Below are 25,163 nucleotides of genomic sequence, written 5' to 3'. Positions count from 1 at the left end.
CAGGGCAGAAGCAGCCCGGTGTGAACATGTTCCTAAGCTGCAGGAATAAAACGGCATCAACGTTTAATAAATAGAGCATAGGCAGGAAGCAAGCGGGAGGGAGGATTCAGCACTTGGCCTTTGGTTTGTTATTTGTCAGGCATTGATATAGAAGAGGGTACGGATTTGGGATGTATTGGTCGGATCGGCTGCTCCTTCCAGCCAAACCAAACCTTTAAGCTTTGGGAGCACTCGGCTTGAGGCCAGCCTTGAGGCTTGACAACCAGGACACCTCAGCGGACAGCGCAGGCTGGGAGATGATCTGGGAGCTTTCCAGTCTCCTTCCTGACCCCTCCTTTTTGTCCAAGTCTTTGTCCAAGCAGGAGCCCTTGCTCTGCTGGGAATCAGTTCGTTCCAGGTACCGTCACGCTCGCTGTCTGTGCTTATACCCTTGGGCCTCTGTAGCTGGAGAGAGCACAACAAACATAACGTCAGCTTGATCCATGCATTCTCCAACTGCGACTGGGTCACAGACCTCACCCCCGTGGTCACCATCACCACTCCAGCTGCTTGCTGGGGAACAGGCTGTGCCCCTGTGCTGTCACACAGCATCTGAGCTCTTACTTCAGTCGAGAATCCCTCTGTGCTTCATGACAGTAAGCAGCTTCTAGGCAGTGGGAGGAAGAAGGATGTGCTGCGCCTTAGTAGCTGTGTTCAATAGCGGCTAGTCCCTGCCACGTTGCAAAGTGAAGGGCAGCCAAGAGTTGGAGTGACTTTTAAACAGCACTTCCAATGCCCATGCCAGCTCTTAGCAATCCTCCTTATCCCAAAGGAAAGGCCGGCCTGTCTTCACCGCACCCCTTTTCCCCTGCGTGCAGACACAATGCCACTAGGAGGAGCATTGCTCTTAAACACGGGGGCCAGACCCGGCTTTGGGCAGTCCCTTTGGGCTGGCAGCTGCGATGAAGCCCTGTTGGCAAGGCAGCTGATGAGCGCAGAGTATTGCAGCAACGGGGGGCCCCTCTGTGCTGGATGCCCAGCACTTCAGTGCCCTTCAATGCCCTTTCCCTTGGCTAAAGTGCCCCAGGACCCCCCCTCCTCCCCAGCTCACCTGGCTGCATGCGCACCGTGCGGCACAGCCCTTTGCCTGCCTGGCTCCTGTACACGGGCTTCACGCACACCCGGTTGGTGGTGCCCGCGGGCAGGTCGGTGAGGAGCACGCTGTGGATGCGGGGGGACACGCTGAGCACGGACGAAGGGCCCGCTTGCCGCCGGCATCTCACCCTGTAACCCAGGACGTCCCCGTCGGCAGGGTCCCAGGAGGCTTTCAGGGTGTCGGGGCCCATGTCCTCAAAGCGAAGGTGCCTCACGCTGGAGCCCTCTGGAGACAGAGGATTCGTGTTACTGGGGCTGTCTCTATGGAGCGGTCCGCACCGCCCAGCGCCTTGCTCCTCCCGAGGAGAGCAGCCAGCCTGGTCCTTGTAGTACACCGTAACTCATCCCTCCTCAACTTTGCCCTGGTACCAGCATGAAATGCTTTTGGTGGCGCTGTTAGGCACGGGCTGGCCACCCCCCACACCTTCAGCTGCCATTCTCTGAGCTCCTCACTCTTGAGTGCTGAGAAGAGCTGGGTTTTACCTCCTGCAATATCTTTATGGGAACCCCTTCAGAGCAGAAGCTTCTGCTGGTGAAATGTCCCCCCCTCTGATGCTCAGTCACAGCAAAGAGCAGACACGGAGGGGAAAGGAACACAGAAAGCTGCCTTTCCCTCCTTAGGAAGATTCAGGGACCTCCAAATCCACTCTGTTCGTGACTACACCAGCAGCTTGGCAGCATGCGCCCCGTAATAGCAGTCACATTGGGCATGTCTGCTTTTCTTTCAGCTCTATGCCTTATACATCTGCTACATCCTAATGGCGTATCATGGGCTGTTCGTTGGGAAGCTGCAGCTTTCCCTTTCCCTCATCCCTGCCCAGGCACTGGGCTGAGCTCTGGTTTCACCTAAAGGCAAACGATCTGCGCCAAGGAACAGCGCTTTCAGAGACCCCTTGCGCCCATACAGCCCCCTCTGAGCCGCGTGCTGCTCCCTCACCTTCCTGGGTGCATGCTTTGGCTGACAGGGATCTCTCCTTTCCCGACCTGTAGACCGCAGTCACTGTCACCAGGTAGGTCGTGTTCGCTGCCAGGTTCTCCACCACGGTGCCGTTGTGCTCAGCGCCCACCTCCAGCAGCCGCGCCGAGTTCCCAGGCAATGGTCCATACAGCACCTGGTAGCTCACCACGCTGGCCAGGGTAGGAGCCCAGCTCACACGGAAGCTGTGCGGGCCAGACTCTGAGATGAAAACCTGAGCTGGGCTTATTTCCTCTGAAAGCAATGGGTAAGGATGTGAGTGAGTAGGTAATAGGGGTGCTGGGGAGGGACTCTTCATTAGGGACTGTAGTGGCAGGACAAGGGGGAACGGGTTAAAACTGAAACAGGGGAAGTTTAGGTTGGATATAAGGAGGAAATTCTTTCCTGTGAGGGTGGTGAGGCACTGGAATGGGTTGCCCAGGGAGGTTGTGAATGCTCCATCCCTGGCAGTGCTCAAGACCAGGTTGGATGAAGCCTTGGGTGGCATGGTTTAGTGTGAGGTGTCCCTGCCCATGGCAGGGGGGTTGGAACTGGATCTTAAGGTCCTTTCCAACCCAAACTATACTATGATTCTATAATCCAAGGCATAAGAACACCAGTTGCTACTCAGCATAAATCCAAGTTACTCTCCTGGCCCAAATGACTGCATGGAGTCTGCACAAAGGGGCTGGATTCTGCTCCGAGCGTTCCCCCTCTCCTTGCCTCTTGCACTGGGATTCCCCATCAGTGGCCACACCTGCAACCTCAGGTAGGAGACAGGCATCTCCTTGTGCTCAAGCCACAAGAGTCAAACTTCCCCTTTGGCAGTAATCCACCCAAGGCAGTGTTGCTTCTGCCTCACCAGCATGCTGGGATAGTGAGTACATGCACCAGCCTGTGCTTTACCCCCAGTGGGCTCTCCACCTGCTAAATACTTACAAGTTGAAGCTCCTGCCTTCTGTGCTCAGGGCAATAGGCTCTGCTTTACTCTAGAGTCATACATTAAGGTACAAGGGTTGGATCTTACGACCATCAGACCTGATCCCCTGTGCTGGACAGTCCAGGACATCTCTAAGCAAAAAGCTGTTAGCTGGGTGCCAGCATAAAGCAGCCTTTCTGTTCTGTCCTGACCACAACCATCTGCCTCCTTCAGTGAGGCCGTGAGGCTGTGGGATGCAGACCAAGGGCTGTCCCAGTTGCTTTATATATATATACACACACATATATACATATAATAGGGCTATATATACATATATATACACACATATATACATATGTATATATACACATATAATAGGGCTATATATAATATACATATATGTTGTATATTATATATTATATACTATATATATAATATATTATATTATATATTATATTATATATGTATATATACACATATATACATATACGCATATAATAGGGCTATATATTTTATTATATATATTATATTATATAATATAATAATTTATATTATATATATAATATAAAGGGCTATATATAATAATTATATATATATAAAAAAAACTTTCCCAGTTGCTTTATATATATACACACATATATACATATATATATATATATGAGGCTCAGCACAGTGGAGACTTCCCCCTTGGTCACAACTGTGCACGTTTTACCTGCCAGGGTAGTGACCCTTGTTGTCTGCGGAGGGACGTAGTGGACGTTGGATTCAGGAATGAGTGCCACCTCGTACGCGGTTTCTGGTGCAAGGTTGCTTAGCATGAAGCTCGTGTGAGCCCCGGACACTTGATCTGCCCTCTTCCTTGCTAGATCACCTACTGGGGCATACTCCAGGGTGTAGTAGCCGGTCTCTTGGGAGAGGAGTTTGGGCCACACCAGGCGGAAGCTGCTGGAGGTGATATCGACTGCATGGAGCCGATTTGCTTGGATGACGTCTGGAAGAGAAAGAGAGGGAAGAGATCACTGCTGACAACACCAGAACACAGCACATTGAAAACACAGGCCCTTCTGGAGGGGAGGTGCAGCCCCCAGCGCCACTGGGTCACAGCTGGGGTCTCCTCTTCATAGCATCACTGCCCCAGCTTTCTCTCCCTGCCTGTATGCAGTGGCCAGGAAGAAGGGGCAGCAGATGAGCACTGCCCAGCTGCATTCATCCCGCCTGCAGTCGCTCCCGGCAGCGTTCCACAGAGCCCCATTGTTCTGGGACGTTCAGCATTCAGAGCTGCTCTTGCTCCATCCCACCTCTCCCCACCCCTGCACCCAGGCTTGTGCTACCTCTGAGCTCCAGCCCCCAAGTACAGACAGCAACACCTCTTCTGATGCCCCACAGCTCCCCAGCTCCTCCACTTGACCCTGCTGACACACATGAGCCCATCTTGGGCAGGATTCCACTCTTCCCTGGCCTTCCAGAGGGACAAACACACAGGAGGTTGTTTCTGGCTCCGGGGAAGTGGCGTATGAAGACAAAGATGCTCTTGTTCTTTTCTTTAAGGGTGTTTGAAAGCACCCTGAGCCTTAAAGAAGTGCATTTGCTCACTCCTGAGACCTTATGATGGTACCAAGCTTAACTACTTCGCAGAGTACTCTAAGGAGCTCTCCGAGAGTAAAGGAAGGCACAAGAGTCTGCCCAGACCTGCAAGGGAACAGGGGTTATCCCAGCACTCCCAGCCGTGTCCTGGAGCAGATCATCCCTCCTCCTCCAAGTGCCTGCCAGCTTCCCTGTACCAAAGAGAGCAGCCTCACTTTTTCCTCTGAGCTGTTCCTTGGCTCTCCCAGGCAGGCAGGAACATTCCCCCTTCTCCTGCCTGCTCCCAGCCAGCCCCGCTCCACTCAGGGAGAGCTTGGAGGAGGCAGCACCATGGGGCTTGGGGCACTGCACCCCTCTCTGAGCCCCACAGCCACCAGTGGCCAAGCCACAGAGGAACGGGGAGCAGAGGAAAGGCCTTAGCATCACCAGTGCTGCCAAAGGCTCCTGGAATGGGAATGAGGGAGTTTGGAGGCAGTGAATAACGGAGGCAGATTAAAGGGACACGGTGCGGCACCCGAGGGATGTGCAGCAGAAAGCCCACAGCACCCAGCTCCATAGACTGCGGATGCCTTGAGCACGTAAAGAGAGCCATAAAACCCCTAGAAAATGGATGCTCATAGTGTTCAGAGACGGCCTGTGACACACTTGCCTTCTACCTGCTTGGTGACTCGAAGCAGCAGTTTGAAGCCACATGAAACAGGGATGCTGCTGCTTTCATGATGAGTGTAAGAAACACAGCCGGGCAGCAGAGGAGCCTGTTCCAGCTCTGGGGACAGGATTGCCTCTTGCAGAAGCTTCAGCTAGGAACTGGGACAAATCACACCACTTCATTGCTCTACGTCCATGCTTTAACACGGATAGGGTCAAAGTTCTGATTCAGGGAGGGGGATCACAACTTCCTCATTACCAGGGTGGACATTCAAGGTCTGAGATTGCTCCCTGGAGTCACCTGCTTCTGTTCTGCTCTAAGTGAATGTCAGAGGGTGCAGGCTCGAAGCCTTCACTGCAGCAGAAGCTATGCAGGACCTCGGTTCAGGTCAGGAATGTGTTGCCCTGGAGACGGATGGGAAGTGGCTGATGTTTTGTGACTGCTCCCAGGTAGGCTCCTGCAGAGCTTGGCTCAAAGATGGTGCCAAAGGATGGAACAAGTGAGCAGTTCTTAATCCAGCAAGTGGAGAGCAAGTGGGCGCTAGCACAGACCCTGACGTCAGCTCCAAGGAATGCCTTGGGTTTACAAGGTCCTTCCCAAGAAGCCTGGGATCATTGTGTTGGAATATCTATGGAGCAGGCATGAAACGCTGTTCCTGGGTAGGAGGTGGAGGGAGGAGAGCAACTCTTGGCAGAGCTTGTCTGTGCATTACAAAAGGCTTTTCAACAGTAGCAAGAGATGGGGACAAGATAGCAGCGAAATAAAACCAGTCTGGACCATTCCAGAGCTGGAAAGGCCTAATGTCTGCCTGCCAAGGATCCTGGCTATCCCTGCTATCCCAGGGGCCAGAAACAGGAAGGGAGTGAAGAGGGCTGCCTCCTCCAGGAAGGGAAGAGTGGACACATGGGGCTTTATCCAGGCTAATTCAGGGGATGCTACCAGAGTCTGATGTTACCAAAATCCAGGCACCAGCCTCTGAATGCATGTGGGAATCTCTCCATCCATTCAAATCCCAGACTAGTGACTTGTAGACCTGGTGGCTGCACAGAACAGTGCCCTTGGACGCAGCAGGGTGTTTATTACCTCTGCAGATCCTCAAGTCAACCTTGTGCTGCAAGGATGCACAGGTGATTTCTCATTTTGGGATGCTCTTTTCCACCCCCTGGCCTCAGGATGCACTAGAAGCTCAAACAGCCACGTGAAACAAAGCATCTGGGGTTGTGTGGTGGCTGGTCCAGCGGCTGGTCCTGCCCCATGCTCACAGAGGGGAGATGTGGATGGGTGGAGAACATGGTCCCTGCCTGCCATCTGTTAAGTGATCACTGGAAATAGGAATGGCTCCACACAGAGGGTTTGTGGAAAGGGTTACTTGGACGCTCCAAAGCCAGCTCTAACCAGCTCCCATAGCAGCCAAATGAGGGCTTAAACCAGGGGTTTCCAATGGAGAGAGAACCTCCAGGAAAAAGATCAATGGAAAGTCTGCAGAGTCATAGGAACTCACTCGGCTTTCCAAGCAAACCCAGGGGGATCTGGGAGGCAGAGGCAACCACAGGCACTCCCACCGTGCTGGCACGGAGGAGCTGCAAAGAGAACACGCTCTGCGCAGTGCAGCATGCGGATCAGCATGAGGTGTTCCTCTTGGCTCCCTAACGCCTGTCGTCTGGCCCGGATGAGGGCTTTGGGTCTGCTCAGAGCCTTTCCTGGATGCTCTAAGGAGCAGGATTGCTGAGGATCAGCTCTGTCTGTTCCTGCTCCCTGCACAGCAACGGCCACGACCACGTTAGCAACACAGAGGTGGTGGCTGGCCTGCTCTGCCTAACAAGTCAGGGCTGGGGTTTCCTTCCAAGGGCTGTGCTGGCCAAGTCAAGCTATAGATCTGGCAGATGTGGAACGTGTTCCAACAGGGGAGCTATGGAACAAAACCGTTCCCCTCCCACAGCCTTCATGCTGACAGCCAGCACCATCCCTAATTGCTCTCTGTAAGAGAGCAACTGCCAGGTACTTGCAGGCAGGAGTTAGACATCTCAGTGTGTGCCAGCCACTGTGCTCACGCACAATGGTGTATGTAGGGCATCAGATCTACCCCAGACTAGGGGCTGAGGGAGCTGAGAGGACCAAATCCTTCCCAGGCACGCGCATCCCATTGCGGGTGTGCATTTGTGACCTCCACCTCCCTCAGGTGGCTCATAACCAGACAGCACTACAGAGAACACAAACCACCCTGAACGGAGGAATCATAGAATCATAGAACAGTCAGGGTTGGAAAGGACCTTAAGATCATCACATTCCAACCCCCCTGCCATGGGCAGGGACACTTCACACTAAACCATGGCACCTAAGGCTCTGACCAACCCGGCCTTGAACACTGCCAGGGATGGAGCATTCACAACCTCCCTGGGCAACCCATTCCAGTGCCTCACCACCCTCACAGGAAAGAATTTCCTCCTTATATCCAATCTAAACTTCCCCTGTTTCAGTTTGAACCCGTTCCCCCTTGTCCTGTCACTATGGTCCCTAATGAAGAGTCCCTCCCCAGCATCCCTATAGGCCCCCTTCAGATCCTGGAATATACTGAATACATCTAAACTAAATACAACACTTCTAGTACCAATTGGGATATTTACACTGTCAGCTATCATCACAAAAGTCCAAGGGGCTTGGGTACCTTGCTCCCAGCCTTTGCTGGAGCCTATTCATTGCCTGTTGGGGAAGTCTCTGGTTAACAATTAACCTGTGCAGCTGGGGGCATTCCCATGCTACGCTTGACTCACATGGATGTCTGAACAGTTCCAGTTCAAAGCCCTGAGGGGGTTTTAAGGAGCCCAGGTAATACACTGCTTGAGCCTCCTTCCTCTACTGACACCTGAACGGCTCACTACAAACACAAGGTCATCTCACCAACAGAAGGGGATTTGTCCCACTCGGTTATGGGACATCCCAAGGGGAATAGAGATACTTGTCCCAGACCTCCTAAAAGCCTTGCTTTATGATTAGACTGTGGACAAAGCACCTCAGTTTGCGAGGGCAGCAGCTGTGGCTCAGGAGGACCATTGGGTTTAGGGGATGGCCTGCCCTGCAGAGCCAGGCATTAACTCCCATTCAGCCACTCTTCAAGCTCCCGTTGACCGCAAGCCAACCGCACCGTACCTCGGATGGAATCTCGCAGCTCCTTGGTGATGATGGTCAAGTCATCCACGTCCACAAAGTGCAGGTGCTTCTCCGGAGGCTGGCTGGCAGCAGCAGAGAGCTCCAGGTAGTTCCCTCGTCCCGTGCTGACGATGAACACCGTTACCCCCATGTCCTTCAGGAGCTGCATGGGTTCGGAGATGTCGTCAGTGGAGAAACCATCCGTCACCCAAACCAGTACCTTGGGCACATCAGGCCGGGCACCAGCTTCACCACTGAAGAGCTTCTCCTTGGCATAGGAGAGAGCTTTGCCTGTGTTGGTGTCACCCATGAGCTGCCGAGTGTCCCGGATGGCTTGGTGTAGAGTCCGGCTGGACTGGTACCGGTCAAAGGGGAACTCCATGGTGGGCATAGTGCTGATGTGGATGATGCTGGCCTGGACGTCTTTAGGGCCAAAGGTGAAAGGTTGCACAAGGTCCCACATGAATTCCTTCACCCTGGAAAACTCATAGTAGGAGACGCTGCCAGAGCTGTCCAGCAAGAAGAGGAGATCCCCCTCCGAGTTGGAAACAGAGGGCTGGGGACCTAGGCAGGGGAGAGAGGGAGGTGTAGTAGTGGAATGATGTGAACAGGCGTCTGCTTGGAAAGCTTGCTCGTCTTTGCCCAATCTCAGGGTTCAGTGGGAATTTTGCTGGGCAGAGACTTTGGGATTTGCTCCCTTTAATTATTATCGTTATTTGCATGCAGTGTGAGGGCTCCTGGGCTTTATTCCAGGAGCTTCTCCCCCCATCTCCCTGGCACCCCACGTCCCCTCATTGGGAAGCTTTGCTTCGCTTCTGACACTGAAGCATTGCCCAGATTGCTCACCAGCTGTTCCCTTAACACCTTTGGTTTTAAGGTACGTTGCCAATAGAGCTGGAGGAGAGATGCCCTGGACATCACACTGCGGAGCATACTCCAAGCACTTCCACACCACGCTCATGCGGGACCTGGAAGCACTGCACAAACTTACCCAGCCTCACGACAGGCTTTGCAGGCACTGGTTATCAAACCATGGCGCATAAAGTGAAAGGCCAGGGCGGTGGAAACAGGCAGGAGCTGAGGCACAGGAAGCAGGGTAGAGTTAAAAGTACAACCCAGGAGTGCTGGATCCTGCTGAATGCCTCCGAGCTCCATCAGCTCGCACCGACACCTCTTGTTACACACCAGCCCGCTGATCCTCCCTGCTTTCTGCTCCAGGCTGGAGGTGGACGTGTTCCAGGAGCTGGGAACATTCCTCACCAGCCCAAGTCAGCGGGACAGTGCCCTGTGCCAGGCAGCAGCCTCTGCCATCCCCCTGGGGCCATGAGACAGCAGCAAACTGCTGGTCCCAAGCAATTGCCAAGGCGAGGAGCGATGTTAGAGCCTAACCCAGCTCCCCAGGTTTATCCCATCTGAGGGCAATGGAAGTGCCTGGAGCCGAACCGGAGGAGAATGGGAAGATAAAGAAGCTTGATGAGGAAACCTGCTGGCTCTGCTGGCCCGGGAGAAGGCTGCTGCTTCTCAGAACTGGCTGCGGCTCGGTCCACACAAGCCTGGCAGGAAGCTCCTGATTTATACCACTGGAATGGAGGGACTCCTCCCTACAGCACTTGCTAAGAGCCAGGCGCATCGGATGCTTCCCTGCTCTTCTGGATGCGCATTGACCTCCGCTCCCGGACGGTCTCAGAAGCAGCATCCCAGAGAGGCTCAGGGTGTCTGGGATGGGGCTGCGAGACCCATTTGTGCAGAAGAATGCAGTGCACCAAGAAGAGCGTGCTTTGAGGGTGTGAGCTGGAATCCCACCCCGCTTCACTCATTTCCTTACCATTTCAGCTACTCTGCTGCATGGGGAGCACACACACACACAGGGGGCTCCTTCTGCTTCTCTTAGGGCTCCAGAGATTACAATAGCTGGACTGTCAATAGTGAATTTGGAACCCTATTCACCCCCACCCAGCTTTGGAGGTGCAGGAAGGGAGAACAAGCCTTGGCCTAGAGATTCCTGCCTGCCCTTTTGAGCTCCTCTATCAGTGAAGGGATCAGGACCATGGAGTGGTCAAGCAATGTGAGCTATGGAGCACAGACGGAGCTGGTGCAGCACTCGAGCCATGTGGGAGCCAAACCCACAAGGCAGCATAGAGCTGTATGGAAAGGCTCCCAAACTGTTACTAGCTCCAGGCAGACCCCATGCAGACACTGCAGAAAGCCATGGCAAGGTAGGCACAGGGATGGCAATGAGCCTGGCAGAGATGGGCAGGGGTTGCTAAAGCCTGTCTGGGGCACTGCTCCAGGAGGCAGATATGGGATGGCAAAGCCAAGAGGAGGGAAAGGACAGGGCCGGGGACAGTGAGTAGGTACAAGGGGTCTGTTACATGTCCTGGCTGCTGGGAGTGGGACCTGCCATCTACACGGGTTACAGCCAGCTCTGCATGACCCAGCCCAGCTCAGCCCTGTGTTACACACACCCAGTAACCAACCCTCCTTGCCCATAGCAATGTGCAGTTTCACCACCCCATCACCCCGATGAGCTGAACCTGTGACCTGCAGGTCCCTGGCCCTGCTTCCTGGAGCTCCCTACCTCCTAATGGCATTCCAGCAGGGCAGAGCAACAAGGGCTTCTGGCTGCATGAAGCAAGTCACGCACATGCAGCCATGCCCCTATGCTTTCCCCTCCACTGGGAGTAGTACAAGCCATTTGGTTGGATTTCAAGCCATAAGGAGAGACCTGGCCACCAGGACTGCTGCCTCCCATGAGGAAATCCCTGTTTCTCCTCACTGCTTTGAGCAGTGACACTGGTGTCCCTAATGTTGCACCAAGTGGGCTGTGAAGGTTTCTGACCCTGGCAGGGAAGGGAGCAATGGCTAAAGGACGTTCACTGATCACAGCCGGAAAACTGGGTCACGGGCACCAGCACTTGGGATGCACCACAAGCAGAAACCCATCACAGCCAGAGCTACCGGTGCAGGGGAACACAGGGGTGAAAGCCAGCACAAGAAGGCTCTGCAGGAAAAGCCACTGCTTGACACCACATTCTGCCTGGAGGGTAGAAAGCATTGGTTAACAACCGGTTAACAACTGGGTAACAACGGGATAGCAACTGGTTAACAACATGTTAACAACCGGTTAACAATGGGATAACAACTGTTTAACAACCGGCTAACAACCAGTTAACAACAGGTTAATGACATGTTAACAACCGGTTAACAACTGGTTAACAATCAGTTAATAACCAGTTAACAACAGGTTAACAACATGTTAACAACCGGTTAACAACTGGGTAACAACTGCTTAACAACCGGTTAACAACTGAATAACAACTGGTTAACAACCAGTTAACAACAGGTTAATGACTGTTTAACAAACTGTTAACAACCGGTTAACAACTGGATAACAACTGGTTAACAATCGGTTAATAACCAGTTAACAACAGGTTAACAACATGTTAACAACCGGTTAACAACTGGTTAACGACTGGATAACAACTGGTTAACAACTGGATAACAACTGGTTAACAACTGGATAACAACTCATTAACAACTGATTAACAACTGGATAACAACTGGTTAACAACCTGTTAGCAACTGGATAGCAACACAACCGGTTAGCAACTGGTCAACAACTGGATAACAACCGGTTAACAACTGCCTAACAACTGGTTAACAACCAGTTAACAACCGGTTAACAACTGGTTAACAGCAGCAGCAGCCACACTGCTGGGCAGGTATGCGCTCTGGAGCTGCGGGTGGAGCAGGAGGCTGATCCTTCATGCCGGCAAACACCATCACCCGCACCTCTGCTCACCACGGCCCTGCCTGAGGTGGAACAAACCCCTCCCGGTCGGGTTTTGTCAGCAGCAAGGATCCATAAAACACCTCGAGAAGGGATGCGGCAGCGCTTACACGGAGCCGCACTCTCCACCATCCAGGGTTGGCTTTTCAATCCCTCATCTTTCGTCCTGCCCTTTGTCCCCCCTCCAACACAAACATGCCAGCCGTGCCAGAGGTGGGGCTGCTGAGGTTTGTTACCAGTAAATCCCTGCATTACGCAAGCAGCCGCTGCTTTCAAGCCCTTTGCTCTGCACAAGGAAGATGTGCTGTTTGGCAAGAGGACAGGGGCAGAGATGTGGAGAGAAGGAGCCCCCATTAGCCAAGGAACAGCCCTACAGAGCTCCTGTCATTGCTGCTGCTGTGCTCCAGGGCAGGGAACAGAGCACACGGCAGCATCCCGTTGTCCTCCGCGAGCTGACACGCGGGCAATAGGCACGGATCGGACATGCAGAGAGCAGCATTTTGAAGGGAGCAAAATGTCACCACGGAGTCACGGCATTGCCTATCGGAAGGCTTGGCTTTTCCAAGGGAAAAGCAGCTGGTCAGACTTCCCTGACAGCGAGATGCTGACAGCAGACATCCGCTTATAGAGATCCCTGCGCTCTCTGCTGGGGCCTGAGCACACGCCTGGCTTCCATGGGGCTTGGAACTCGCAGAGCATAAAGGGTTCAAGAGCCAAAACCAGATCGTGTCCTGTCTTGGTGAACTGTGCTCAAAATTCCCTTTGCCTTCCCTTCTCACTGCTTGCTCATGCGAGGAAAAGGCAGGTTTGGAGGCTGGAGAACACAATCTGTGCTCCCCTGTGGCCCCTTGGGATCGCAGTGAGAGGCAGGAGGAGCAAGGCACTGCCTCCTCCAGAGAGGTATCCCATCACCCGGGAGCTGTTTGACACGGAAAGCCACAGCAGGGAAGCCTGTGCTGTGGGAAGCAGCTAGATAACCTGCCCTAGTTAGGGAGCTGAGCCCCACCAAGCAGCATATACTGGTGTGACTAAAAGCCCAAGCTGCCTGTGCAGGTTCCAGCTCGTCTGTGCCACAGATCACAGGCTGGATGGTGAGAAATGGCCCTTCAGACAAATTCCTCCGCAGGAAGGAAGCTGCGTTGCCATCTCCTATGATCTTTTCAGGACTTTCCCTGTCTCTGCTGTCTTATTTAGAGCCTCAGAGTGCTGGAAGTGTGGAATTGTGCTGGGTCCTGAGCTGTGCTTCCGAGCTCAGCAAGTGCAGGGCCCTCTACAGAGCGCCTATGGATGCTCTGTGCCTGTTTTTCACTTGCTGCACCCACAGAGACAGCGACATCCCCATCATTTACTGCTGGTGCTGGTCCAGGGTAACCGGGAAACAACAACTTAAGCTCCATTTATCAAAGCCCAGACTACCAAATGTTCGTACTTCACACTGATGCAACAGGGGTCTGAAGCTGGACCTAAAGAGGAAAGCAGGGGAACTGACCATGTGCCTTAGCACTAAGTCAGTGGCCATCACCCTGAAGAAGTCAATCATTCCTGAGCACGTACAAGCACCGCTGGCCCCCAGCTTCCTCCCTTAGTCCACTGCAGCTGAGAATAAAGCCACAATCACCCACCCTCAGCCAAGACCCTAGGGAACAGCTATGAAGATGCTCCTGCCACTGTGTGCCCAGGGCACAGCCCCACGGCACCTCCAGGCCAGGGCTGCCCACGCCCGGGGGCCCTGCCAGCCCGGCTGTTTGCTCAGGGTGGCTTCAGGGAGCACCCGGGAGGAGCCCAGGAGGCCCCACATCAAAGCCGCTGGCCATGGCCCCTTGCCCACCAGCAGGTTCATTTCCTCTGAGGGTGCTCGGCAGCCTGCGAGCAGTCAGCACGCCCATAGCACCGCACACACGGCTTTGACCCTGGAGCCAGGCACAATCCCTCTGGAAAGCCTTGGCCCCCCTTTATCCCGTGCTCTGAAGGTCCCAGCATTGCTTTTAGCCCGGGCTGGGCAGTGGCCACACACCAGCCCCCCACCATGGCAGCAGAAACGCAGGGCAATAGGAATAACTGCTGCCTGTGGGCTCAGTGAGCATCGTGCCAGCACCATTCCTGAGCCAGCCTGTGTCTCTGGGGAACAGAATCCAGCACCCTGTAAGGGGATCTGAGCAATAGACACAGCCTGCTCTGCTACCAAAGCAAACCAGACCCTGTCTGAGCTGAGGACCTGCTGTCCAGACAGACCAGAGCTTCCCTTCTCCTTTCGCACTGGATTACATCGCCCAGGTGCAGGCAAAGCCAGATGCAGCCAGCGGGAGCCCTGCAGTCAAAGAGCAGAACCTTCTTTTGCTTGTGAGCACAGTAACTGCATCAGCTCGGCCCCCACGATGTGGGCTCTGTGTTCTGCCCAGTGCCACAGTGCAGGACCCACAAGTGAGACGTTCATCTCCTCTGTGTCCCTTTCCCCCCCCATCAGTTCTGCAATGCTGACCCACAGCCATTCTCCCTGAACAGCATCCAAAAGAAAGCATTTAAAGGGGGACATGATGATTGAATGACAGAGATTAGCAGCAGACCGACAAGGCAGGTATAGTATCAATCACTATTGGTACTTCTCTTCATGTAACAGTGAGGAATGAGGACCTTTTCCATATGGTTGCACTGAAGTGCAAGTTTCTGCATCAGTTTTTTCTGCTGGAAACAAGCAAGAAACAAGATAACACACGAGTGCAAGCAGACACCTAAAGCAGCAACACAACTTCAGCTTTTATTCTGAAAAGGCTTACTGGGAAGCCCTTAAGGACCAGGAGGTATTAAAGGGGAAGGAAGCACTAAGGAACCCCCTTGTCTTTCCAGGCACTCACCTCTCTCAGGTGTGTTCTGTCCCGCAGCCAACTGCAGCCACAGACCAAGAGAAAGCACTGTCTTGGCCAACATAGCAACGTCTGGACGAGGGCAAACTACCTTAAATCCAAAAGCCCGGCTCTGGGAAGGCAGATGAAAGGCTTCAGATCAGTCATAGTACGTGCAAGGATCCACCGGATCCCAGGGTGCCCCTTGCGCGCTGCTCATGCCTCGGGATCCGACTGCTTCTTTACGTGTGTTTGGCCGGGCTGGGGTGGAAGCGCTGGCTCCTGTAGGCAGTTTTCCTTCTCCCCCCCCTTTTAAAGCCATAAATCCATGCTGACAGGAATAGCTGGAGGAGAGGCACAAACAGCACCCCCGCTGCTGCTCCTCTCCCGACTGCAGCTTGCCCCGGGAGCGCGGATTCAGCCTGCGTGCAGCTGGGCTGCTCGGGGGAAGAGATCCCTGCAGAGAAAACTTGGGCCCTGCAAGACCCTGGCAGCAATCCAGCTACTGGGAGGGAAAGAGCGAGCAGCTCGGAGAAATCCAAAGCTGCTTTGCTCTGGAATGAACTGGAAGAAGGAAAACCACGTATATAGAGGAAAGAAGGAGCCAGGCTGCGGAGCGTGCCCTGCCCTGGGAATAGTGGCTAATCCGCAGGGAGGAGGCTCCCCAGGTCCTAGCGCTCCCCAACGTGTGTCCCTGCCCCTGTGCTGCCCCATGGGGCTGAACGCGAAGGGTACAAAGCAAAGAGCTGTGCCCTAGGGAGAGCAGGAGGCACCGGGCAGCACGGAGCCTGCAGGAAGCACCCAGTGGGGAGAGTCAGTGCATCCAAAGGGGCATGGAGCAACGCTCTGTGCAACGGGTGAATGCGGCAGCCTGCTGCGTCCTCCCCCCTGCACTGGGGCATTAAATACACCCCCAAGTCTGACTTCTGAGCCAACGGGGATTCATGGGGCTGAAGATAAATCTGTGACCAATCTCTTCCTGGATGGAGGGGCAGAAGAGCTTGGCAGTGAGCGCATACCAAGGATGTTCCACCTTCACTGGCATGTGGCTTCTCCATTCCCCTGTATGCAGGAGGCTTGCCAGAGCAAAAGATGGACCAAACCTAGTTCACCCAGTTATGAAGACACTAACCAATTGTCCTCTCCCTTAATAATGGGGAGTGACCCACGAGAGAGGCTAAGAAGCAGCCAAGAAGGAATGTTTAGAAGCCTGTAGGATTTCTGGAACCCATGAGCAAGATTTCCTCTACTTTGATTACCTCTCTCCTGGAAAGAGTGACCCAAGGAGCCGTGCGGGGTGGGAGGAAAGTTGTATCCATCCTCATCAGCTGAATGGAAAGTCAGAACAGCTCCAAGAAACCATGGATTCAGTCAGCTTTCCTGGGCACTTGTCTGTGTTTCCCCTCCCAGTCTGGTACCCAGCTGCATCACTAAGGAGCCTCCCAACAGCGGGTTGTATGGTACCTCAATCTCATGTAACACAGCCCTACATGAGGGACAGCCTCACCCACCCATTCATGCAGGCTGGGATAAGCATTATCCCAGACAATCAGGCACTCTGCTCTCATACCAAGAGCATATAACTTGTGAGATCCTTCTCCTTGTCGGAGTTGGGCTGATTTAGCAGCACTCATGGTGAAGTCAGTAGGAAGTGCAGGTTCTCTAGCAGGGAAGCCTCACTCTGGAGTCTCATTTGGCAAGCAAGCATCCAGGGAAGAGTTACACAGCACAGCACAGCAAGGCACACCGTGGTCTAATTCACCAATCTGAGCAAATTCACTGATGCCCATTGCACAGAATCACATTCAGTGCAGCTGCTGATGTGACAGCAGCCAAGAAGGCAAAAGGCTTTCCAAGCCACTGCTGAGTGAAGTGCTCGTTCAGTCGCATCCTTGTTCTCTGCTGGCCAATGCATCCTCGTTGCTGTTCTCACACTGGTTGTGTTCTGGGTCTGGGATGTGGAAGGGATGGGCTGGAGGAAGCAAGTGTTGCCCTGCTGCAAACCATCTGCTTCCCATCAACTAACCTAGACCTCCATCTGCCCCTGTCCTGGCCTATCCCCCTTATACCCCACTGCCCAACAGCTGGCACAGAGAAGTGACAAAGATAGCCAGCTAGAGATGCTACAGGTCTGGCTCCCTGGGCTCACAGATGCATGTTCAGAGTCCCTTGGGGGGGGGCTGGTAGGTACCTGGTGGTGATTTCCTTCCATTACTCACTTCCCAAGGAAGTCTTTCCACGGAAGGGTTGCTCATCTTAGAATAATTCCCCTCTTAGTCAGTTTATCAATGCGAACACCATTCACACCCTGCAGCCTGGAGACGTTTCAGCCTTTATCTCCCTGTGAGCCCTGCTGGGATAGGTGGAAGCAGGAAAAAACAGCCTGGAAAATCATCAGATCTTACACAATTTGGGTTTGTTTTTACGCTTTCCTGTAACTGATAGGTCCTGTTTCCAGTAAGGCTGGTGCAGGCACGTGCTGCCTCTTGCCTGGTGGCATCCTGCCCTCTGAAGCCAGCTCTGCCACTGCAGGTTTGCTCCTGTTTAGATGAGAGCAGAACCTGGATACAGGTCTCAGCTTGGGCTCAGCTCCCTCTCATGTTCGCCATCTTTCATTGTCCTGACTGGAATTCACTCTGGGTCATCCTCACGTCGCCGTGGCCACGGTACAGACTAGCTCAGAAGCAATCCATCACTGTAAAAGTACAACCAAAACTCAACTGAGAGCTGCCACCACCCAATCCACTCTACTTGGAGCGTGGTATTATCAAGACCCAGACATGTCCCCACGCATCCTGCCCAGCACAAACCTCAGCCCCACGGTTCTGAGCTCTGCAGCTGCCCTGACATTCAGGGGATGCCAACAATACAGAGCTTCTGAAGGGATGCGATATCCTCTTGGAGACAAACCCCTGCAGCTGGAACAAAGAGGCTTTTGGGAACACAGCCTTTATTCAGCTCTACACAACAGTTTTTGTTTGGAGGGGCTGTTCTATATAAGGCCATTTGGAAAATCCCTGTTTGGAAAGGAAGCAAAGCAGCCCTGGGAGAATGATGAAGGAAGTTTCCTCTTGAGCTCCAGGGAAAGGCTGTGCAGCCCAACACGCTGCTCGTAACCCAACCTGAACGCATGCACCAGGGTCTTGTGCTGCAAGGCAGGACCCCTGCCAGCTCACGGTGACACAGGAGGTGCAGATAGGGACTGAAGCATGCAGGTTTCCCTCCGTACACTGACCCCGGGTGGCTCACCTGCCTGCCCCACCGTGTACAGCATTAGGCTGGAGACCTCAGAGCAGCCTTCCAGTGTCTGAAGAGGGATGAATAGGGATGCTGGGGAGGGACTCTTCATTAGGGACTGTAGTGACAGGACAAGGGGGAACGGGCTCAAACTGAAACAGGGGAAGTTTAGATTGGATATAAGGAGGAAATTCTTTCCTGTGAGGGTGCTGAGGCACTGGAATGGGTTGCCCAGGGAGGTTGTGAATGCTCCATCCCTGGCAGTGTTCAAGGCCAGGTTGGATGAAGCCTTGGGTGACATGGTTTAGTGTGAGGTGTCCCTGCCCATGGCAGGGGATTGGAACTGGATGAGCTTAAGGTCCTTTCCAACCCTGACTCTTCTGTGATTACACAGCTCCTGGCTGCCTGGGCTGCCCTGAGTGCAGAAATGCCCCTGTGTAAGGCAGCAGAGAGGCTCCGGCCCTGTGTGGTCAGGTCTCAGTTAACATCTCGCATCTCCAGCCTCAAGTCAGCTCTTATTTTGGCTTCACTTGGAAGACAACCTACAAAAATAGACGTGTTTACTCCCTGCCTTCACCAAAGCCGCCCGATGACTGGGAATGACTCCGCAGTGAGGTCAGGTCTAGCTTATAGATGATCTCTTGCAGCCCAAAGCATCCTAAAAGTCACCCAACGCAAATACCCAGCCACTGCTGGGGTGCGGTGCTGTTGCTTGCAGCAGTGTTACCCCGAAGCTTAGGCTATGTGAGAGGAACTTACCCTGGAGCAAAGCAACCACCCAGGTTAGTGTCAGCATCCTGGCAAAGGCAGCGTTAACACTGAAGGCTTGGCTGCAGGGTTACCAGGACCCTCTTAAAAACAGCCTGATAACAGCCAGCAATAACAGAGCTCAGAAACAGTGCCAGGGATGGGCATTCCTGCTGCTTCCCCTGCAGCCAGCACACGGCATCCCCCTCTTCTTCCATCCACACTTGCAGCAGCCTGTTTCAAATGAAGGCATTTATGGCACACACAAACGTGTCTCTGAGTCTCCAAGCAGTTGCCTGCTCATGTGAAGGGCTTCGGTTCCCTCTGGCTCTTGGACAGCAGACGCTTTGCTCCTCGGGTTTTATGGGACCTGGACGACACGGGCTTGAGTGAGCACGGAAGGACTCAGCTCCAGTGCTGCCTCTTGTCGTTTCGAACCTGCATTGGAGCCGTGGGCAACGTTATTGCAGAGAAACGCAATGCAAAAGGAAACGGCGATCGCGCTGCGCCAATTTACGCTGAGGATTCGCATCACTTTAGGTGGAGAGGGAGCAGTTTGAGCAGGGTAGCAGAGAACCCGAGGTAAACGGTGTCTCTTCACTGCACGATTCATGCCAGATTCACCAGCTGTGCCGCTGGCATCGCTCTCGGGACTCAGCCCCATTTGTCTGGTCCCTTCCTACGTTTTCCTCCCTGCTTTGGTTCTGCTAACATTGGGGACAACTGTAGCAGCCCACTAGCTCTTTGCAGTGGCATTTCTAAAGAGCATCAGAGAATGAGTGAAAGGGCACACACTTGAGTCATACCCCAGCCTTTCAGGAGTGGAGGAGCATTTAGAAGCGAAATGCCTTTTCCTTTATAAATAGAGCCATTTTCCCCGCTTTCCTCTGGGATGATGCAGTGGCTGTTCAGTGCTGGAACATGTGAGCGAGCTTCTGAAGAGCATCTTGATGTAAAGAGCATCTTGACTGCAAGTTTATAACTGGGGAGGGCTGCGTGGTGTGCTGACCCCAGCCTGCAGCAAAGAGCTGGGTCAAAGTAAGGGCAGTTTAATAAAGCAAAGCAAACTAAGGACCTTCTTCAGTACTTCCCATAGCAAACAGATGTTTAGCCACTTCCTGGAAAGCAGGGCCTCAACCCAAAGGTACTTGGGAAGACAAATGTCTTCCCACTTCCATTTCCCCATAGTTCTTACTGCTGAACACATCATACGTTAAGGAATATCCCTGTTGTCAGTTCAGGCCAGCTGTCCCAGCTGCAGCCCTTCCAGCCTCTTTGCACACTCAGTGGAGGGGGTATTGGATAGAGATGGAAAAAGAAAGCCTTGACACTGTGCAAGCAAATCAGGAGACTGCTGAGTGCAATAAAGAGCCTGCATGGGATGTTGGATGGAAGGTGATGCCTCTGCATCCTTTCCCTCACAGCATCCACAGTGCCGGGCAAGAAGAGCAGGACTTCAGGTCCTATAAGAGCAGTAGTTCAGCAAGAAGACCGTCTTCAAGGCAAGTCCAGGGGGAAAGCACTGACCTTGACACTCCTCTATCTAATCCCCTGTCCAGGACCAGAATGCTTTGAGTGCTGCCCCAAAAGTGGGTTTATGATGCTATAATTACAGTGAGCACTGCTCCTTTACCACTGGTTTTGTCTGATCCCCTCAGTGAATATGAGCAAGAACCAGAGGGAACAACGTAGGACTGGAAGGAAGAGACAGGGCCAGCTCCAGCTGGCAGGTCTTGGTGCTGCTGCCTTGCTTCAGCGCTGTGACCCTGCAAAGCTGCTGCTGGGAGGAAGCTGATGTGCACACCAGCTCCCATCACCAGACACTAACATCGTCCCAGGCCTGAGAAAGCGTGTCCTGAATGAGGGGACCATCCCAAGGCAGAGCTGCATCTCCTGTAACCCATAGAACAGGGCACGAGATCACACAGTTATACTGCAGGATGTACAGAACCATGTTTGAATGATACGACGCTCCTATTGGCTTCAGAACAACTGGCCCAGAGCTAACAGCAGCTGCTGCTTCTTTCCCATTTGTAGAGGCATTTACAGCCCTTTAAGAACTGCAGTGATGGGCTGGTATGGGGCTTTGCATTACTTTGACAGGTATAAAACCAGACGTGACTGTTAAGAGCTAATACACACAGCGTCCCCATGGGCTCGAAAGGGATGAGAGGAGGGAGAACAGACACCTGGATGCAGTGCTTTGAGTTTCCGATGGAGCTGTGCAGCAGCCGGACTCTGGACTGCAGCCTGGCCAGCTCTGCTTACGAGCTCACAAACTCCCATGGAGTTCAAGCAGCTTCTTGCTCTCATCTTACCTCTGAACTGCTTTAAATCTGTAGGAACGAATGAGGTCATTTGCAGAGTCCCAGGAGCAGGGCAAAGAGCAACCTGATACAGCGGGAGGGGCAAAGCAGGAGGGCTGGATGCCAGCAGTGTAAAGCAGAGCTGTGGCACTCAGCCCACAGCCCAGCTCTCTTACCCAGCTGGACCCAGGGTACCACAGGCCCAGAGACTGCTTCTTCTCCTCGCTCCTGCCTGTAGTTCACAGCTGAGATGGGCAGTAGTGAAGGGGTAAAACAGCAGAAACAGCAAAGGCGATGTAAGTGGTTCACTGCTCATTGAGAGGCTTCTGCATTGCTCCTTCTGTCAGGTAGGTCAGCCATGGCCTCTTCTGTCCCAGTTACTGCAGAGGCTCCTCCTGTGTGCAGCAGGCTGAGTTAATATCTGTTGGGTTGTCAGAAAGCATCCTCCATCCCCCTGCCAGAGATAGTAGTGGCTGTCCACATGCATCAGCTTCCCTGCCAAGGAAAGGCTGACAGAGAGCTCTCTGCTTCACTGCTTCAGTCGTGTGCGTTCAGCTCACAGTGGAAGTGCCTTTCATTCCAGATCCAGCACTTCCAATAAGTGGTCCCTGGAGAACCCAGCACTCTTTATGTTGAAGTGAAATCTGGTTTTCCCCACAGCCAGGCTGCACTGCAGTCTTTTGGCCAAACCCAAACCAGCATCCTCACCAACGGGACACACTGACTGAAGCGCTAACAGGACTTGGGGCTGGCTCTACAGGACTTGCCAGCACCCAGCCTCAGCTTTACATGCGGCATCCCAACCCAGGAGGCTCTAAGACCGGATTCCTGCCTCCTTTTTCCCAGCTGGATCAGACTATAGCTCACTTTGTTTGCCAGGAAGCAGAGTAGCTCTAGAAACTGGAGCCACTTCTAAGCAGTACAAACAAGGTCTGGATGGAGCGGTCAGCTTTTCAACGGAAGGATATTCTTTGGAGTGGATCCTTTTCCTTATTGCTTGGCTTCCATCGCTATCTCTATCCTGCTGGGAAAGCCCAGACAACTGGGAAAAGCCAAACTGAAGAGGAATTTCCTGAGGCATTTCCAGCTACGCAATAAGCTGCTGCTTTCCATTGACCAGCAAGGTCTGTGCCTCGCTAGGTGCTTGGAGTCTCTTACATGTCAGCCCCAGGGAGAAGACAACCTGGAGCAGCGTGCAGGCACACCCAGGAGGGCAAGGCAGAGCAGAGGCAGCGTTCTGCACGCACGCAGAGGAGGCTCATGGCTCTGGGCAGTGTTCCTGGGCTGGTTTGTCTGCAGGGTGCCTGCAGTAAAGACACAGCCAAGCCAAAGGCTCCTCTCCTCCTCGCCAGGAGGCTGTTTTGCTCACTTCACCTTCTGTACCCGGTGTCTTTGAGTTGCACCAGGAATCGAGGCTGTTTTACAGCCCGATAGCCCATGCAGCTCTGCAGGCTATCTGCTGTGTGAAGGTCTGAGTTAACTCTGTCACGACTTACAGCAGCTAATCGGGACAGCAGCGCTGTTCCAGCCCATTCATGGCAGGGAACAGAGGGAAACAGCAGCACGGGATGGCTTCTCTCTTCCCGTCAGCAGTGGCTGTGTTTCAGGTGTGCTCTATATTTAGAGGCTCCTCTGTATCTTGCCAGGTTCCCAGTTTGGTGGGTGGGGGAAGCAGGCGAAGATGTTGCTGAGCACCCATCCGACCCACATCCAGTCACAACAGGAACGGGAAGCAGCACATGGCTTGTGAGTTCCTATCCGGAGGGACTGCTGGCCCCCGCTCCAGGCACAGCTGCAGCAGTGCTGGCCAAGCTGTGCTCTCTGGGGCCAGGGGAGGATGAGACTCATTTTCCATCAGCCTCAATACCCAGGTGACAGCCAGAGCCCCTCCACTCCCTTCCCTGCTGGAGGAAGGGGAGCAGAGGTACCAGGCTCATTGCCCTCATGCCAGCAGCCAAGAACAGAGCAGTTTTGCTCCAGAAGGAGTAGTCTGGATGCTGGTGTGCTGGGATGGAACAGGTTCAGCACATCTGTGTCTGCAGCCAAAGAGCAAAGCTGGGCCGCTCTGCGGCTCTCACTGTAGATGTTATTTCTCTGGTCCAGGACCATCAGACCTTTGGTTTTAGGGTTTAGGACTGGGCTCTAAGCTGGGCTTTGCTGAGGGCTCACTTTTCATGTGCAGCTTTTCACCCCCTCTCAGTAATAAAGCCCAAACACGCGGGCAGGAACAAAGCCTCAAGCACAAAGCACAATCACCCTTTTTGTGTGAACCCAGCAAAGCAGCTGGAGAGGGAGTGGGAAGGAATGAGTCCCTGCACCGTCAGCAGGGCTCCTGCAGCCCAGCTGACCCTGGCCGCTTCAATCCTGTGACTTGTCCCCCCCCATGCTGGGCAGTGTCGGAGCAGAGCCCTGAGTCAGGTCTGAGTTTCTCCTTCAGGGCATGGATTCTTCATTTTCCACGTGTTCAGCAAGTTCTTGAGATGTCCTGCCTGGAGGATGCGTGCAAGTAACAGATGGGATGAGGCAGACAACACGCTGCCCCACATAGCGGAGGCTGGAGAAAAGCAGTGTCTTCTGTCACATCAACACCACACTGAGCATGTGGACTTCAGCAGAGCCCATCACCATCTCCCACTCATCTTTCCACATGGAAACCTGGAGGAGAGGAGCTGGTCAGGCTCCTGGAGCAAAGGAAGATTTGACAGCAGCACGTTGCTGTTTACAGCTGCGGGAAGGCAGCTGGGGCACGGGATCCTAGGTTGGAAAGCCTGCCAGCCTGATATTCCTCCCACGTCAGAGTAGGGGCATAGCTGCAATTCCAGTAGTCCCTAAAGAAAGAGGTGACTTGACACATGCAAAGCAATCGAAACGATCCCCATCTGTTTGGGGGATGAGATGTTTCTGTTCTAAAGATAGGTGCTGCAATACTTGACCCAATGATGGGAGAGCAATGAGAGCAAAACTGTTCCCCTGCAAGCAAGTGGTACGATTAGACAGAAACACCCTCTCTGCTCTCCATCCTTCCATGGAAGCACAGGCTCCCTCTGCGGACAGGGATTTGTTTCTTCAGTCAAGGAAGGAGAGAGGTGATGTGGATGCAGAGTCCCATCGGTGGGGACATCACTGCAAGTATGGAACCAAAGCTGCTCTTGTTTAGCTCTCTCCTTCGAGCTTCACATCTCACACCCAGGCAGCAAAGACAGCCAGCACAGAGGGCTGCACCATGGGCTCTTCATCAGCCCCCCAGCCTATGGATACTGAATTTAAGGGCAGGGGATAACAGTCATTGCTCAGCAGTTTTCTTAGGGAATACTTGCAAACACTTGGGCACACATTAACATGAACACTTGGCCCTCACGTGGGTTGCAAGAACCAGCACTGGGGTTGCAGTGTGTAGCAATCAGGACTGTGCCAAGCTTGCTTGTAAGTAACAGTAAATTATTCACATTTCCAGGGCTTTCCAGTTTAGTTTTGGGCAGGGTTATCCAGCCCTAGTGACACCCCTTACATCTATAATCAGACCTTGCATGTAGTCAGCTTTAACAGCAAATGACCTAAAGCTCTGCCACAGGTAACACTGTCTCCATGCCATGCACTGGAGAGCTAGAAGAGTGCTGCAGGTATTTCTCGCTAGATTAGTCAGTAAATAGATGCTCAGAGCCACTCCAGATCACCCTGGAACAAGTGTATTTGTCCTGGCAGCCGCCCTGGGTGAGCACTGACTCACTGCTTTAGCCTTTGCATTTAAACAACTACACCTTGCTTTCGACATCATCACCTCCTCAAGTCACCTGGGACTGCCACTGTCAGCTTCTGTCTCCATAGGTGCATGAAGCAGCATCAAGTGGCACTAAG

General features: G+C 53.4%; 2 protein-coding genes across 2 annotated transcripts in view; one reads left to right on the top strand and one right to left on the bottom strand.

The window, feature by feature from the left end:
- LOC133267741 (C-signal-like) overlaps nucleotides 1–25,163 on the top strand; it is a 120,041-nt gene that overhangs the window by 42,002 nt on the left and 52,876 nt on the right. The window lies entirely within an intron of this gene.
- On the bottom strand, nucleotides 30–15,643 carry VWA1 (von Willebrand factor A domain containing 1). The gene is made up of 6 exons (XM_061450263.1): nucleotides 15,031–15,643; nucleotides 8,389–8,952; nucleotides 3,721–3,999; nucleotides 2,072–2,344; nucleotides 1,091–1,360; nucleotides 30–444 (listed from the first exon to the last, which is right to left on the bottom strand). The coding sequence occupies exons 1-6, from the start codon at nucleotides 15,101–15,103 to the stop codon at nucleotides 404–406; spliced, it is 1,500 nt and encodes a 499-aa protein (XP_061306247.1). The 5' UTR covers nucleotides 15,104–15,643; the 3' UTR covers nucleotides 30–403.

The sequence above is a fragment of the Pezoporus flaviventris genome, unplaced genomic scaffold (assembly GCF_033815535.1).
Source record: "Pezoporus flaviventris isolate CSIRO_AGI_PZ_B2104156 unplaced genomic scaffold, CSIRO_AGI_Pfla_v1 ptg000009l, whole genome shotgun sequence".
NCBI classification, from domain to species: domain Eukaryota; kingdom Metazoa; phylum Chordata; class Aves; order Psittaciformes; family Psittacidae; genus Pezoporus; species Pezoporus flaviventris.
This window is presented reverse-complemented; position numbering and strand designations above follow the sequence as displayed.